Source organism: Condylura cristata, unplaced genomic scaffold, assembly GCF_000260355.1.
Source record: "Condylura cristata isolate star-nosed mole 26May11 unplaced genomic scaffold, ConCri1.0 scaffold00033, whole genome shotgun sequence".
NCBI lineage: Eukaryota > Metazoa > Chordata > Mammalia > Eulipotyphla > Talpidae > Condylura > Condylura cristata.
The window spans coordinates 14,655,056-14,670,908 of NW_004567134.1; the positions used below are offsets into that span (position 1 = coordinate 14,655,056).

The following is a 15,853-nucleotide window of genomic DNA, read 5'->3' on the forward strand; positions in this document are numbered from 1 at the left end:
AGGGTAAGCTGATAAGGTATCACCAGTCAAGGAAAATGACACGAAGAAACAGCTGGGCGGGGGGTGCTAAGTCTGCCTGGCTCTCTCCTCTTCCACCCTTTTTGTAATTGGGGAGGGGCGGAAGGCGGCAAACCTATGCCTCTGCCTTCAGAAGCCTGGCTTCTGGGAAGGAAGTTGGGGTGATGCATCACTAAGGTCCCTTGTGAGGGGCACGTGTCAACCACATGGAGTTCATGGGGTGACTTAATCATTAACTAGCCCCTCGCTCCCTCCCTGGTCCTGTCTGGGCAACTGGTACCCATGAACCATAGTGCCAACTTAGAGCTTTAGGGCTCAAGCCAAGCACCTCAAGATTCCCTCCCTCACCTGCCTGTCAGTTGTGGCAGCACGTGTGTGCACGAACGCGCACGTACCTCCAGCCCCCCTGTAAGCAGGAAGCTCACTTTCCCTGACTGGAGGAGAAAGCCCTGCAACCTGCTGCTCCAGAACTCCCAGGCTCAGGCTGTCCCTTCTCCCTGCAGCCCACAGGAGTGCACTCCCCGCTGTGCCCAATGTCAGCAAGGGCGCTGCACACAGCCCGCGAGTCAGACTCAGCCTTCAACGCCCCAGCCGACTGTCGCACCCATCTGGTTGGTCCTGTGGGTTCCAGCTCCCACCCCACCCCCACCCCGGTCTACTACATGGGCCACCTCCCTGGCCTCCCTTTCCGTTTCCCTCCATCCTATCCCCCAGCCAGAGTGGGCCTCCACAACACGGCCCTGACCAGGGAGGCCGACTCACTGCCTGCTGACAAGTCTAGATACCTCATCTCGCACCCGGAGCTCTTGGGAGCGGCCAGCCCAGACGGCAGCCTCCCGCACCCTGCCACTCCTACACCAGGGCCAGCCAGGGCCACTCACCTGCTGCGCCGCCGCTCTCCCGCCCCTACGTCCTCCCCCCTCCTACCACCACGACCTCTGGAGATGTTTTCAGCTCCTTCGAGTGAAGACAGCCTCCTAGGAGACACCCATGGCTTCTGCTGTGAGAGCCACGTCACCGTCCCTGAGACATCAGACCTAGCCTCGCTCTTTGCCAGCCCCTTCCACTAGACACGTGACAGGCCGTGAAACCAGCCCACTCGGTCTGAAGCTTAGGTTCCCAACCTCCCAGCTGTTTGGCCTTGAGTGACCCCTGAGCTTCTGTTTGCCCAGTTGGGAGACGGACGTGAGAGCTCAGGGGCTTAGGGAGTGGGAAGAGACCCTACTGCCTAGGCCTGGCTCCTGGTGCCGCGGGGGAGTCTCCCTGCTCTCTGCCCCGTGTTCCCACAGGGACCTGCAAAACGGCTCAAAAGCTGGGACCACACGGTTCACTCTTCCCATTCTGTGTCTCCCCAAACCTGAGTCACCATCACATTTGGATTCGATATTTAGAGAAGCACAATTTTCCCCTTGTCAGTCAAGACTGAGAGCTGACGAGCTGCCAAGAGCTTCCCGAGCAGGGCCTGCAAACCTACGTGTCCACCCAGCCGCGGTCACCGCTGATCTCGATGGCCTTGGCGTGCTCGCCCGCTGAGATGTACATGTCCACCGCGGCTCTGGGCTCGTTGATATTTCGAGCCCAGTCAGCCTGTTTGGTGATTAGCATCTTTGTTTCTTTGGGGTCTCCAGATCCAAGGAAATCCTGAGGAAGCACAACAAACAAAAACACTCTGGATTAGAACTTCCTGCTGCCAGCATCACGTCAGGCTGCCGAAAGCTGGAGTAGGAAGGGCTCCATTTGGCTGGAGCAGGCGATCAGGATGCAGCGTGAGCGGCCTCCGCGTGCCGGCTGGGGGCCGCCCCAGGTGTCTGGGAGGGGTGCTGACAGTCCAGCCCACAGGTGTGCCTGGGCACGCCAGGGCAGTGTCAAGGACGGCAGCCCTCCGTTTCCTGCCCTCCCCACAAGCGGGTCTGTCCTGTAGGTGAACACCACTTCCAGGCGCTCCTGAGCGTGTACCAACTGCCCAGGGCTGATGACGAGATTTTGACATCTGTCCCGCCTGACCACATCTACTGTACAGCGGCTGCTGCACATGCTCAAGGTGCAGAACTACAGTATCTGTGCAGATAACAGGCACGTGGTCCCCAGCGCTGGCAGACACAATGCTCTGGGCCCCGCCCCCCAGCGCACAGGTACAGTACACTTGTGTACTGAGTCTATTCGCCTGCTGTTGCCAGGACAGGGCACCAGGGCACCGTCCCCAGGGCACCACACTGCCCCCGCGGATCAGCAGTAAGTGTTTTTGATTCAGTCTGCAGGGTTGGGGACACGGGGCTGTGGGAAGTCGAGGGTAGAGGGGAGATCTGGGAAGACTCCATGAAGGGAGAGAGGCCTGTGGGTCCAGAGACTTGGGGGTCAGGCTGCCGGGCTGGGTTTCTTTACCACGATGGGGCTCTGGAAAGCCAGCCCTAGAGTGCCTGAGAAACAGCCTCAGAAAGTCCCCTTTCCAGGATACAGTGACCCAGAATGCACAGGCTTGCCAGCTCTGGCACTGACATTTTTCAAGGTGGGGCTGCTCAAAACGGGAAGTGAAAGAGCTCCGAGCCTCGGTCTACATGACTCCCGAGAAGCGGCTGCCTCAGGAATGGCGCTCCCTCAGAGTATGCAGCGTCAGCCCCACAGAGTGTCACAAAAGCGCTCCTCTGTCAGGAAAGTGCCGTCAATGTCTGCTGAAAACCTCCTCGAACAATTAGCTCGTTCACACTTTTTTCCTACTTGCTTTCAGGGTAATTATGTAGCCCCTAAAATAATACATCAGATGGGCCTAAGACAAGCAGCTGTTTTAAGGGGAGGAAGGTGCCCCGTTTACCCTGATGCTGAGGCTCCAACACTAGACAGGGCCACCTTGCCACCGGGTTCACGCAGGGGAAGCCGTTTGGAAAGCAGCCACCGACCCTCCGAAGAGGCCCAGTTGGGGTTCCCGACACACCCTACTCTTAGCAGCTACTGAAACACGTATCCACGTGCCAGTGTGAAGCTGGGAAACGCCAGCCTGGCTGGTCTCATCAGGCTGGCTGCTGGGGCAGGGCTTCCAGGCGGCAGAAGCATCCTTCCAAGTGAGTGCTCAGGGGAAGGAGGGCAAGCCTCAAGGTCAGGGGCCACAGGGGAGCCGCACATTCGCCTCCCAACAGAGGAGACCGCCGGGCCAGGCACCCGGCTCACAGGCTTGCAGGGGACGGCCCGGCTGAGCGCGGCTCTGGGCACTGCGACTCAGCTGCAGGGGAGTCTAAAGGGCGGCTCCTTCAAGGGGCAACCAACTGGGTTTTCAGAGGCCCTTTGGTTCCGCGAGGCTAACGGACACGTTATCTGGGGGCCAAGCAAAGCCTTGGTCTTGGAGTGGGCAGAAAGAGGCCGTGCTGAGTGATGAATGAGACTAAACAGTGTTCTCGGGCTTGGTGGTTTTGATAAGGACACACTACATAAGAGTTAAGAGCATTATAATTCCCTTTATCACCACATAAACATGTCACTTATCCGGAAAGCATACAATTTATTTGTACGTGGGAATGTAATTTAAAAATTTTCCAAAAACCAGATTGAATCTTGGGAAGCAGTTGTCAAGTAAACAAAAACACGCCATGTTAATAAGCACTGTATCTCCCCTCCCCACATAATGTATGGACACATCTCTCAAATTCAGACTATTGGGGCGGAGGGACGGAAATGGAACCAACCTACTTGGAATTGTGACTGAAAACTAAAACCAAAAACAACCCCCGAGTATTTGCCATCCCTGAGAGACAGACCAGATGGAGTGTGTCCCTAGGCTGCATTTCTGGGTGGAGACAGTGGGCACAAGAAGCCCACCCGGGGCATAGGGAGAGGGCTGGCTGTGGGGGCTGGCTGAGGCGCGTTCCCACAGACAGCCTTCCTGGGGTGGCGCCTGGCCCTTCACATTTTCCTGCCCTTTCTACAGCTCGACACTTGGAAAGGGCTTCCTCATACGCATTTTGTACAGTTCCCCAAACCCAGCTGAACGGCAGCTCTGTTACTCCCTGAGGAGGAAATGGAGGCTCAGTCCAGCAAAAGCAGGACAGGGCTCCACAGGCTTCTCGCCAGGGTCAGGGCTAGAGCTGTTGACGGCGCTACAGCTGCCTACTGGGTGTTTTGGGGTTCCCAGAAGGGCTGCCGGTCCTGAAGAACAATGGGTCCAGCTGTTGCTAATGCCTAAATTCCCCCTCTAGGGAATCAATCCTTTAGTTTGAGGTTTTGTCCTCAGTTGAAATGTTATCTCCAGAAAGAGACACAGATTTCAGTGTCCCCATTCTGAACACAGTACTAAATCTCGTGTGTGGGTGTGCTGGGGGGGGGGGAGGTAAAAACGAAGAGAACAAAGTATAGCACAGGGTCTGAGGAGGGCACTAAGGAACCGCCAAGGTGAAGAGACAGGCTGGAGCCCCGGTGCTCAGTGCCAGGGCTGACGGCCACTCCACAGCCCCCCACACAACCATCAGCCCAGGCTCTCACAGGAAGGGGGCAGGTTTTCCACCCTGAACTTGTGAACTAGGTAAGCGCCATTAACAGCCACTAGCTGTTTGTGGCTGATGATTTGCTTATACTATTCCAAAGCGTCTTCTGCTACTGCCAGGCAAGGCCAGGCTGACAAAGGCGCCCCAGGAAGGAGGAGCCTGGTTGCCCCATGAGCCCACGGCTCCTCTCCCCTTGCTCTAGCCTGGTGTGCAAATGTCTCGACTGGTCTGGGCTCCCCGATCTCACACGAGCCTTCGAGAGCCTGCTCTGGGTAGGCAGCCCTTACATTCCCTTAAAGGTCAGGTCCTGAGGCGACCGACTTCCTGGGGGCTCTGCCCCTCAGCCATACTGAACCCCTGGTGATGGCTACACGCAGCGCTAGCCTGGGCGGGCAGGGCCAACAGAGGTCTAGACCGCCATAGTCTGTCTCTGGGACGTCAGACCGAGGTCAGTTTTAGGTCAGCTTCCACGGACAGTGGCCTCGGTGGCCCCTCTTGACCAGTAGGCCAGCGCCCTCCGGCGGCCCCTGCTGTTTCGTGTCTGTGCACCTCCTGCGTGCACCCCTCGGCCGCTGCGGCTCGGCGCCGTGGCCTGTGCGTGGCAGCGGGGCGAGGCGCGTTACCTTGGCATACTCAAACATTCGGAGGTCGGTGTACATGTCCAGCGCGAGGTTCTCGTGGCCGCTTCTCTTGTACAGTCTGGCGGCCTCGTGGAACTTCCCCTGGTAGGAGAACACATCTGCCAGAAACAGGTCGTTGTTGGTCTCTCCGCGCTTCTTCCTCTCCTGGAAAAATTAGAAGCACAGGAAATGGCCTTCGCAGCCATGGCAGGAAGCAGCCCTCCCAGCTACATGCGGCTATTCCCAGCGAAGCCGGCCTTCCCACCGGAGCCCACCTGGCCCGGGCTGCGCCTCTCACCTGGGCTTCTGGTGGGAACACTTAACAACAAAAGCAGATCTTTTTCCCAGACAAGTGAAGATCAAAAGAGAAGAAAACTTTTGTTTGACGGGAATCCCTGAGGACTGCTTTTGTGTGTTCTTCCAAGTCGACAACGGCAGTCAGGGCACATGTGCTGCCCACCTGGGGGGAGGCCAAGGCCCAGGCCTGGTCTGGGGCAGGGGGCGCATGATGCGGGGAGCAGGTGGGAGCAAGTTTAGGGATTTCTGATTTGTTCCAAGGAGAAAAATAAAAGGCTAGAGTCTCACTGCAGCCTTTTCTCTGGCGAAGAGAAGCGCCACTTGCCGTGGGCCAGCTGGGCCTGAGGAAACACTTCCCACCCTGACGGCGGGGGTGGGCACCCCTGAGCACACTGAGACCCAACTGGGAAGAGGACCGGCTGGCATGGTCTGCCACCAGAGCACCACCTGGGGAGACCAGCGATGGCCCCAACACACCTGGGCCCACACGCGCACACGCACACGCAGCAGCGGGTGAGCTGGGGGAGGAGAAGGCCTTGGCACGCACCTCCCCCCGTGTGAGGGAACACTCATTAGTCTCCAGCCAGTATTTGTAAACACGCAGCAGCACCCAGCCCCTCATCCCCAGCAGTTGCCTTTCGCTTGTTTTCTAGCAAGTGTGTCACAGTGAGGAAGATGAGACACTGACTCAAACTCCAAGACGAGCTGGTGAGAGTTTAACAGCTGGAGGCAACATGCTTCTTCACTGACAGGAATCATCCTAAAAGCTTAACTTTCGGCTAATCAGCCCAGTAAACGAACTGTTAACACTAGGAAATGACTTACAACTTCGTGGTGAGATTAAAAAACAAAACAAGGGCCCTCCCTGGGGGCGCAGCGGCTTAAAGCGCAGCACTGAGAAGCTAAAGTCACTTCCGCATGAGTTTGATCCCCGCCATGGAGGAGATCCACATGGCACGGCAGACCTCTCCTGACCCGCCCGCTGCTCCCCTCAGCAATGGACTTCTTCAGTCCACCTGTTCTGCTCCCCACTCTGTCTCTGGTGAAGCCTCTGGCCTATACCCCAAGTCTATACGCATAAATAAATAAATCTTTTAAAATAAAAACAAAAAACAGGTCTCACCAGGTGTGACACTCTGGCGACCCCTACCCAGGCCACAGAACCTCACCACGGTGAGGCGGCATGTGCCTGGCCTGCACGTGGCCCCACGGGCAGCAGCCTCTGTCATCCACACAGTTGTACCATTGTACCTCACTGCCCCAGAAGAGGCCCAGTGGGGAAGCCCGGTTGTGGAGAACAATGCCAACCACCTCGAGCAAGTGAGTACGGCCTCCAGCAGCTGAAGTGGCTCACTCGATGGCACCGCGTCCTTGTTCAAGAGACAGTGTTGACGTGGTCACTTCAACCCATGCTCAACTTGTCGCACACAAGAAAGGGTGGGCACTCTGGAACTTGTGAATGGTCCTGCAGAAGTCGGGTGCCTTTGCACAGCGAAAGAGCATGTTCCAGGGCTTTAGAAGTGCCCAGCCCCAACTGCCCTGGTGGCAATCTGACTGAGCACTGCGGGCGGCTCTGGAGAAACCCTTCACCCTACAGCAAGGTAAGTGGTGGGGGCGGGGGTGGGATTGGTGGGGCATAAGAAGCAACTTATTTTTTAACTTATTTGTTTAAAGATTTGTTTATTTATGCACACAGAACTGAGGTGCAGGCCAGAGGTGCAGGGGGTGAGAGGATTCACCAGAGACAGAGTGGGGAGCAGAACAGGCAGATCAAAAAAGTACACTGCTGAGGGGAGCTGCGGGTGAGACAGGAGAGGTCTGCTGTGCCATGTGGGTCACCTCTGGGGTGGGGCTGGAACTCTGAAGCGGCCATGGCTCGGCTTAGTTCCCAGTGCAGAGCTCCAACCCACAGCGCCACCATGGGGGGCCCAAGAAGCAACTTCGTAAAACAGCACAGGCGTGGGTGACATCACTGGCCTGGGATTCTGGCGTGACTTTCGCCGGTGGACCTTGGGCTGTGGCCTCGCCTCAGAGCCTGAGTTTCCTTCTCAAACAGGAGTAAGAACAGTATCTGCCTCCCCCAGCTGTGAGATTTAAAATGGGGCACACACCCATCAACTGCGGGCCATACAGGCTCTCCTCGATGGCAGCTTTTAGCGGGCTGCACAGGCTGTGAGCGCCTGCAGGCTCCTTTAACTGTTCTGCCCACCGGGCGGGGCACAGGCCTGGCCCGAGACAGGTGTTTATTATGCGGGACTGAGCTGAAGGGACAAGACATTTGCTGATTTCCTCACTGTCTCCATATGGGGATTCAAATGTATCTCACATTCCCATAGCCTCACAATAAATCTGTTCAGGAGAAAAAATATGTACGCCTTTTTTACTTAGAGTCAGACAGCACTAAGACAACAGGAATTAAGAATAGTGTCGCCCGTCGCCCAGCCAACGGCGCAGGCTGCCCAGCCTCTAGCTGCCCCAGCCTCTCCGAGTCTGGCTGTCAGAGACAGCACGCGGCAGGGAGTGGCGGCCTGTGGGGGTGGGCCCCAGCGCTCCCCACACCAGGTCTCCCCGGTCCCATCACTGCAGAGGGGCGTGGATGCCAAGCTTGTGCCTCTACACTGGCACAACACTGGAGTCTCAGAGGATGGAAGGCAGCTCACCTCCACCACAAAGATAAGAACCCAACTCCCGGGCCTCCTGGTGGCGCAAGGGGTTAAATCTCAGCACCGCGAAGCTATTGAAGCTATCGGCAGCCAGTGCAGCACAGGTTGGATCCCCAGGCCAGGGAGCTGACTCACAGGGCACAGCAGACCTCTCCTGGTTCACCCACTGCTCCCCTCAGCAGTGTGTTTCAGTCTGCCTGCCTGTTCTGCTCCCCACTCTGCCTCTGGCGAATCTTTGCACCACCCCCCCAAAATCCTCAGGCCTGTACCCCAGTTCTTGTATGCATAAATAAATAAATCTTCGAAAAAAAAAAAAAAAAACCCTACTTCTCCCTGCCCGCAACACTGCAAGGTGCTTGTTCCATTTCACAAACAGGAAACCAAAGCTCCGCCACCAGGGACGACTGCGTCGCCTGACCAACTTCACACTGTTCTCCCAGTTCCCGGGTGCCGTGTCCCCCACGGCGGCATCAGAAGGTCTCGGGCCCCGCCTGCAGGAAGGGCTGCCTGCACACCGCTGACAGCGAGTCCACTTCTTGACAAGGAAGAACACTTCAATTTTACCTCAATGCTGTTGATGAGTTCTAAGTATCGGAGGTCTTGCACTCTGGTGAAGGCCTACAAGGGAAGAAATAGAGAGTAAAATCAGCTGCCTCCAGGGCTTTAAAAGGGGGTGACTAGCTCAGGGTGAAAAGTCAAGCCTTAGGAAGGGAGCAAATAAGGCAGGGAGGACGGCCAGCACTGATTCACCGGCGTGGGGCAGGGCCACGGTGAGACCACGGCGACACTGGAGCCTGGGATGGGGCCTGCCTGGGAGAATGTATGCAGGAGAGGGGCACGGGCTGGCGCGGGCCTGCAGAGCTGAGGGGGTAGAGGGCAGGCCGGCGCACGCGCATCCGTGCATCTCGCCGATGTGGACAGAGCAGGAGGTGGCCAGAGCCCCCAGGGACCGGGACCACACAGAGGGAGAGGAGGAGAGAGAGTTGAGAAGGAATAAAGACGGTTTCTGGAAGGAAGGGGGAGGTGGGGAATAAATCACTCCAAGTCCCTGGAAGGCAAACTCTTGCGTAAGGCGCATCTCTGGCCTCGGACTGGCAGTCAAGCTAGAGACTTTAACCCGTGGGCTGCTAAAAGACCTGGGCAGCCTTCCTGGGGAGACTGATGCGCGCTAAGCCCCTCTTGCTGCTTTCAGGGTCTGCAAGGGGATTAGCGGCGCGGGCCGCCACGTGGGGCTGGTCTGCCGGCAGCTTTGCTGTCAACACTCCCACACTGCTGTGCTGCTCTACACTGCCCACTACAGTGGGCACTGCTGTACACTGACACGGCTGACACGCCTGGAGGCGGCGGCAGGCCCAGGAGTCCCTGAGAATGGAAAATGCAGAATGCCCTGGCCCCATGCGCCGCCCGCAGCTGCATGAGGCCCTCGCCCCACAAGACCTGGGGAATGAGCAAGTCACCAGCTGCGGCGGCCACACAGATAGCCACCATGTGACTTCATCTCCTTATCCCCCAGAGCCAGACATCCTGTCAGGGGCCGGGGGCAGGGACTGCCATGCCTGCTCCCCTCCTCAGTTCGGGAGCTCACGTTTGGAAAAGGAGATGGGCGGAGCCAACTGATCACTAAACCTCCCCGCTTGTGTTAAAGTTACACAAGTGTGAACGGAATGCCCCAGAGCTCACTGCCCAGGGAAGGGGCAGGGGCAGGGTTAGGCCGTGCCTCGAGGAGGAAGCTGGCAGACGGGCGGCCGTGAAGAGGAGCTCCTTGGAAGGGTAAATCAGGCACGGGGAAGGGGCGGAGGCCCTGCAGGCTCAGGCTTCCTTCAAGCAGCATGAGCGGGGAGGCCGCAGCTCTCTGGCCAAGTGGCAGAGAGGAAAGGAGCCCTCTGGCCCGGCCCTGGCCCCGACCCTCCAGCCGGGACTCGGAACCTACTTCCCTTCCTCCTGGCTTCCCAGGCCAGCCAGCGATGCCGTCTCCCCGGGGCTCTGAAATTCAGCTCTAACAGGACTCTAGGATTTACCCGTGGGAGAAACCTGCTTCCAAGTTCCTCGGCCTGGCACCTTCTGCAGGGTCTGGGGTTCCTGGGTCGGAGTGGTCAGAGTTACGCCATGGTGCGCAACCTCAGCCCAGGAAGTGTGGGAACAGGCGGCACAGGGCCGCTTCCCAGGGCTAAGCGGCTCTCCCCTGCCACCTAGCGGGCACGCTGGTCAGAGCAGGCCGGGCCCCTGAGGGGCAGGAGGGGCGAGCCGGGGGCAGGATAAAATGACCAAGTTCCAGCCTGTGGTCAAAGTCCCGTGGTTTTAACACAAATATTTCTCTTTTCCAGGAGCGTCTGGGGGATACAGGGTTGGGACTGGGTTCCGTTAACCTCAACAGGGAGCCACTCCAGTTTAGTTTTCCTGCCTGCAGACATTTTGCTGAGCTCCTGCCATGCCTAAGGTCCCAGGCTGGGCAGTGCTGGGAGATGCCAAGATGAGGGTCACTGTCCCGCTCCTGAGCACAAGGAGCTGACAATCTACACGGAAGGATTTTCATTTCATTCCAGGCTGCAAGCAGACAAAACATATTCTAGGAATCCTTTGCTGTTCGTCCCTCCTGGAGCTCCTGAATAAGGCAGGAGAAGGAAGCTCCCGCCTCTGAATTCTCAAAGCCCCCCTCTATTACAATTTTTCTGACTAGATCTAAAAACATCATTACAGGACGATAATTTTCCTTGCTGTCATAGTGACTGGCATCACAACTGCGGTGAGGTTCCTGCGGCCCTTTCACACAGGCGGAGCGGCCGGAGGCTGGGTCAGGCGCAGGGCAGTGAGCACACTCCCTGCCTCCACCCCGGGAATGGAGCCCGAAGCTCCAAGAGCACCGGCGAGCCAGGCCCAGGGCCTGCACCGCTCAGGGCTCCTCAGCCGGCTTGGGTCCTGTCTCGTCTCACTCCGCGCATTTTTCACACGCCAAGTCTTGCGCGGGGCGGGCAGCCACGGCTCGGCCCCCTCCCTCCCGGCTCTGCGGGACAGGCACAGTGAGTGTCCATCCCACTGAGGAGATGAGGGGAAAGAGGGGTCAGGGAGGGGAGAGGCACCCCGTCGCCCTTCCAGGCTCTAGTGGAAACCCACAGAGACATAGTTGGGAAGGGGGCAAATGTTTCCCCCCACTTGTGTGACTAACTGACAGGAAATGTCACGTGAATCAGGCCATGCAGGTACACGGAACGGAACGCAACACTGCGGCGGGAGCGGCGTTTGACCAAACGCCCCGTATTGGTGCGTCCGGTAAAACAGTCCTGGGTGAGGAACAGCCTTAGACCCAAAGTAACAGCTGCCGTTTTCTGAGCGCCTGTTATGTGCCAGGCGCTAGTGGGTGCCACGTGCACGTCACAGCCAGTGGGGCGCTGGCGGGAGCCTGGCAGGAGCATCTCCGCATCAGGCTTGACAGGCTGACTGCACCAGCGCCACAGAGCACCTGAGTGTCACAAATGGCAACCCTGGAAAGGCTGCTTCCTGTCCAGGCTCACTGGGTGGCTGAGGGGAGCGCTGAACCCAGACAAGCTATGGGTAGAGCCCACCCCGAATGTACCTGCCCTCCAGACATGACCTGGATGGAGCCCTCCTGCCTCAGGGAGGTTCTGAGGACCAAATCCCAGCACATGCTGGCTGGATGCTTACCTTCTTCGCTGTTTCAAACTCTAACCCTTCTAAAGCTTCCATGGCCAGCTCACGCCAATCAGTATCTGTCACGCCCAAGCAGGCAATCTGGTAGGCTTCTTTGAACATTTTCCTATCCAGGTACTGGTACATCGGGGCAGACTGTAGGATTCATCAAAAGGAAAAAGACTGTTTTCAGAGCAAGGGAGAGTCAGAGTCCTACAAAGCCAGATGTGTGCAGATGTGCACACTGACATCACTGCAAATGGCTGCAGAGCGACGCCACCATCACTACTCAGGGCCCCCCTGGCCTGGCCCACCCGGTGCCTTCACTCCCCACCCTCTCTCTGCCCAACATCAATCAGTTCAGCGGCACTGACTTCCTGCCCGGCCACTGCTCTCCCCACCTCCAGGGGGACAGGCTGGGTCGTCGTCTGTCAGTTCCAGAAGCTCGAGACCATCTGACTGAGACCCAGAGAGAGCACCTGAGGACACATATGGGACACACAGGCGACCGGGGCTAGAGCTCAGGGGCCTGAGTCCAGGCTCCATGATGCTTCCTGCTGTGTGTATCTGCGCGTGTGTGTGCGTCCTCGAGGACAAAGGTGAGCTGGGCCCGCTCAGCCCAACAGGGCAGGGAGCTGCCCCGTGCATTAGGGAACTGCCTCTCTCCTGGATTCCCAGGCAGCGGAGGTCAGTCAGTCAGTACCTCTGAGCTAATGGTTCCCAAATGTGGAGCTGGAAGTCCTGTTTTCTCCATTTGGGCCTTTATCTCTGAAATTTCCTGTCCCGTTTTTTAAGTTCTAGCACGGAAGGCAATCTTTTCCTTTGTAAGTCGATCTTCCCTCTGAGCGCGATGTGGCTGCTTCTCCGTGCTCCGTGCTCCTGCTTCTGCTCTGCCACCCTCCCCACCTTCCCCCTCTTCGGCCTGGCGGTGGTGGGGCTCAGCAGGCCGTGAGCGACAGTATTGCTAGAACCCAGGCTCAACCACATCCCAGCTGTGTGACTCTGGGGCCACTCGACTAGCTTGGGTCTGGATGCCCCTCCCGCCCTCAGGCTGCCACGGCAAGCACGAAGTGCCTTGGAAACAGCAGTGCGCACGCTCACACCTCCATGCCTGTCCTCAGCACCCCTCCTCTCGGCTCCCCTCCCCTCCACACTTGCTCCCATCCGACTTTCCCCTTTGTCTGCAACACCTTCCCGGCTCCACTCAGCCTTCCAGAAACTTTCAGGGTCACTGCCTCCTGTAACCTATGAGCTTGCTGCTGAACGGCCTTAGATAGGAGCTTCTGTGTTCTGTGTGTTTTGTGATGTTGGCTGCGTACGACTGCCAGTGACGATGACGATGCTAATAATAGGAACTGAATCCCTCCTTGGTGTCGCGACGGGTTAGGACGCAGCACCGCAAGCCAGCTGCTGCCGCTTCAGTGCAAGTTCGATCCCCAGCCTGTAGGTGACCACATGGCACAGCTACTCCCCTCAGCAGTGTATTTTGTCAATCTGCCTGCGTGTTCTACTCCCCACTCTGTCTCTGGTGAATCCTCTCACCGCCCCTGCACCTCTGCCCTGTACCCCAGTTCTGTATGTATAAGTAAATAGATCTTTATGAAAAAAAGAGATTCAAAAATAAATAAATAAAAATGATAGGAACTGAGCCAGACGAAATCTGAAAGATGGATGTCAGCCCCACTGCACAGAAAAGTGAGGCCCACAGAGCAAAAAGAGGCTGCTCAGGGCCACAGCTGGCTGCAGCGGCCGAGCCAGAGCTCAAGCTAGTCCCTGCCCCAGAGCACATCACTGCTCATCACACTGACTGCACCATGCGTGGGGGTGGCCCGCTCAGCAATCAGAATTGGACGTGCCACCCAGGGGTGAGGCTGGGCTTGCCTGAGAGACGCCATCTGGAAAAGGGGGACTAAAATATCCTAACTGAGCAAATGCCGGCTGAGCTCCGCCTTATCTCACTGCTGCAACCCAAGCACGGAGACACCCCGCCCTAGGAGCAGGACTGGGGCACGCTGCCCCACTTGGCAGCCCGAACAAACCCATTCTTGCATAAGATGATGTAAATTTCTAAAGGAAACCAGAAATCCCCGGAGTGGGCCTGATGCTCTCTCGCTCCTCCCAGGCCAAAACCACAGGATGGCTGGAGGCAGAGGCGACAGATAAATAGCCTTTGTCTCAGGCGGCCTTTCCTAACCCTTGGCAGTCCCGACCCGCTGCGTCAGCAGGATGGCCTCCGTGCGGCTGGGGGACTCTGGGGCTTGGCAGAGGGAGCCCTGGCCGCCCCTCCGGCTCCTGCGGGCCGGCCCAAGTCAGGGAGCAGCAAACTGCATTTATCTTTGAGGTCAGGATGGCAATCTTGGGAGAAAAATCTTCAACCAGCATAGCCTGTTTGGCGTGACCATGGAAGACGGGGTTTCTGGTGGGCATGGGGCATAGGTTTGGGTGGGCAGCAGATGAGAACTGCACAGGAACCGTCCAGGGAGCTGCCCTTGCCCTTCTGTGGCTGCCCTCTTCCCCCACTTCATCCCCTTCTTTCCTTGGCTTGCTGGTTTCCCTTCCCTATCCTAGAGCTGAATCACACTAGCATCCACTGAATAACTGCTCTGTGTCTGGCACTAACCATCCCTGAAGCAATGAGTAACAAGGGGAGCATCAGCTTAGAGGCAGCGGTGGACTCCAGCTGGGCTCTTTACTAGAAGCTCCTCGGGGGAGAGCGAGAGGGCAGGGGTGTGGAGGGAACATAGATTGTTACAGACTAGCTGAAAGGCAATCTGGGAACATGCTTTAAAATCTTTCAAATAAGCTAGCCTCTGACCAAGCAATTCCTAGGAATTTATACCAGGGAGCTGAGTTGGGCGCAGTGCAAAGACTTAGCTAGAGCAATGCCCACTATCTATGATGGCAAAAAAATACCAACCTGTAAACAGCACAACTGTCCCACAACAGGTACTGGCTGAATACCTTGTGGAATATCCGTGTGACGGGACAAAGTGCAGGCGTTAAAAACAAATGGAACTACAAGGAGGCGATAAAAGGTGCTGGCAACCCCACACTGGGCACTCCTGGGTCGTGGGGGTGGGCACTCAAAGCTAAGGGGTGACACGTCCGTACTGGGGGGGCTGCAAACCGACCCCTGTGGAAACTGACACATGTGACGCGGGATCTCCGCAGGAGCGGTCTTGGCCAGGCTGGCAGCCGGGGTTACCTGCGGCACCTCCACGGCCGACATGGAGAAGACGTGCAGGCAGAAGACCTTGGAGCCATTGTAGCCCACCACGAAGCCCTGCAGCTTCTGCTGGTGCACGGGGAAGGTGCTGGCTTTGATGTTGAGGTAGCCGCCGCCCGAGAAGCAGAGCATGTCCTCACACTGGGTGTTCCAGGCCACGCTGTTGGCATTTGGTTCCTAGAGACAATGACGGCAAGGGTCCTCGACCACCCCCCACCCCTCCACGCGGCCAAGTGCTCTTTTGAGAGCCTGCATGGCTGGCAGCAGGATGAGGCGGCGGGCGTCCCGCAGGCCGGGGCGAGGCCTAGAGGCAAGTTCCTCTGCGCCCTGTGCATGCTGGAATTTTTGAGTAAGAAAAATATGATTGTTCCCAAACATTAATCACCAACCTAGGTGGGCAAACCCGCAAAGTGCATGAAGGCACAGAGTGACACAGCTGCGCATGGAAGGTCCAAGGGGATGAACTCCGAAGGGCTGACCGTGGCTATTCTGTGGGCAGATTTACGGCTGCTCTTTATTGTCTACATTTTCTGTTTGCTGTTATGAGCATCTATTTCTTATAATGAGAAAGGAACAGAGTTGTTTTAAAATTAGAAAATAATATATCGTCTCAGCATTCACCACTCGCACACTGTAAAGATACAGTCAGCCGGGAGGCCCTTCCCTCACGGCCATTCAAAGCTTTCTGCTCGGGGACCAGCAAATGTTCATACCTTTCTGCCTGGGATCTTTTATAATGAGCAAAAAAAACAATGTAGCTGTTTTCATTAGCAGAGGGCAAGGGCAGTGGGAGAAAACTCAGCAGGAAAAGATAACTGGCAGTGTTTATCTCTCCCGATAAGGCCTGAGCAGTCCCTTCCCTCGCCTGCTCCAGGACCCGCCGCCGGCCTGGGAAGGGCTCACGCCCTTCCACTC

At 57.3% G+C, this 15,853-nt stretch overlaps 1 protein-coding gene across 3 annotated transcripts in view; it reads right to left on the reverse strand.

Annotated features, from left to right (window-relative positions):
• Positions 1 to 15,853, reverse strand: part of IFT122 (intraflagellar transport 122) — a 56,391-nt gene that overhangs the window by 14,307 nt on the left and 26,231 nt on the right. For all 3 annotated transcript variants that reach the window (XM_012732162.1, XM_012732161.1, XM_012732160.1), the window contains 5 exons: positions 14,918 to 15,115; positions 11,728 to 11,868; positions 8,632 to 8,685; positions 5,111 to 5,272; positions 1,493 to 1,659 (listed from right to left, as the gene is read on the reverse strand). In XM_012732162.1, the coding sequence (XP_012587616.1) occupies positions 1,493 to 1,659; positions 5,111 to 5,272; positions 8,632 to 8,685; positions 11,728 to 11,868; positions 14,918 to 15,115 (722 nt within the window). The remainder of the gene's footprint in view (positions 1 to 1,492; positions 1,660 to 5,110; positions 5,273 to 8,631; positions 8,686 to 11,727; positions 11,869 to 14,917; positions 15,116 to 15,853) is intronic.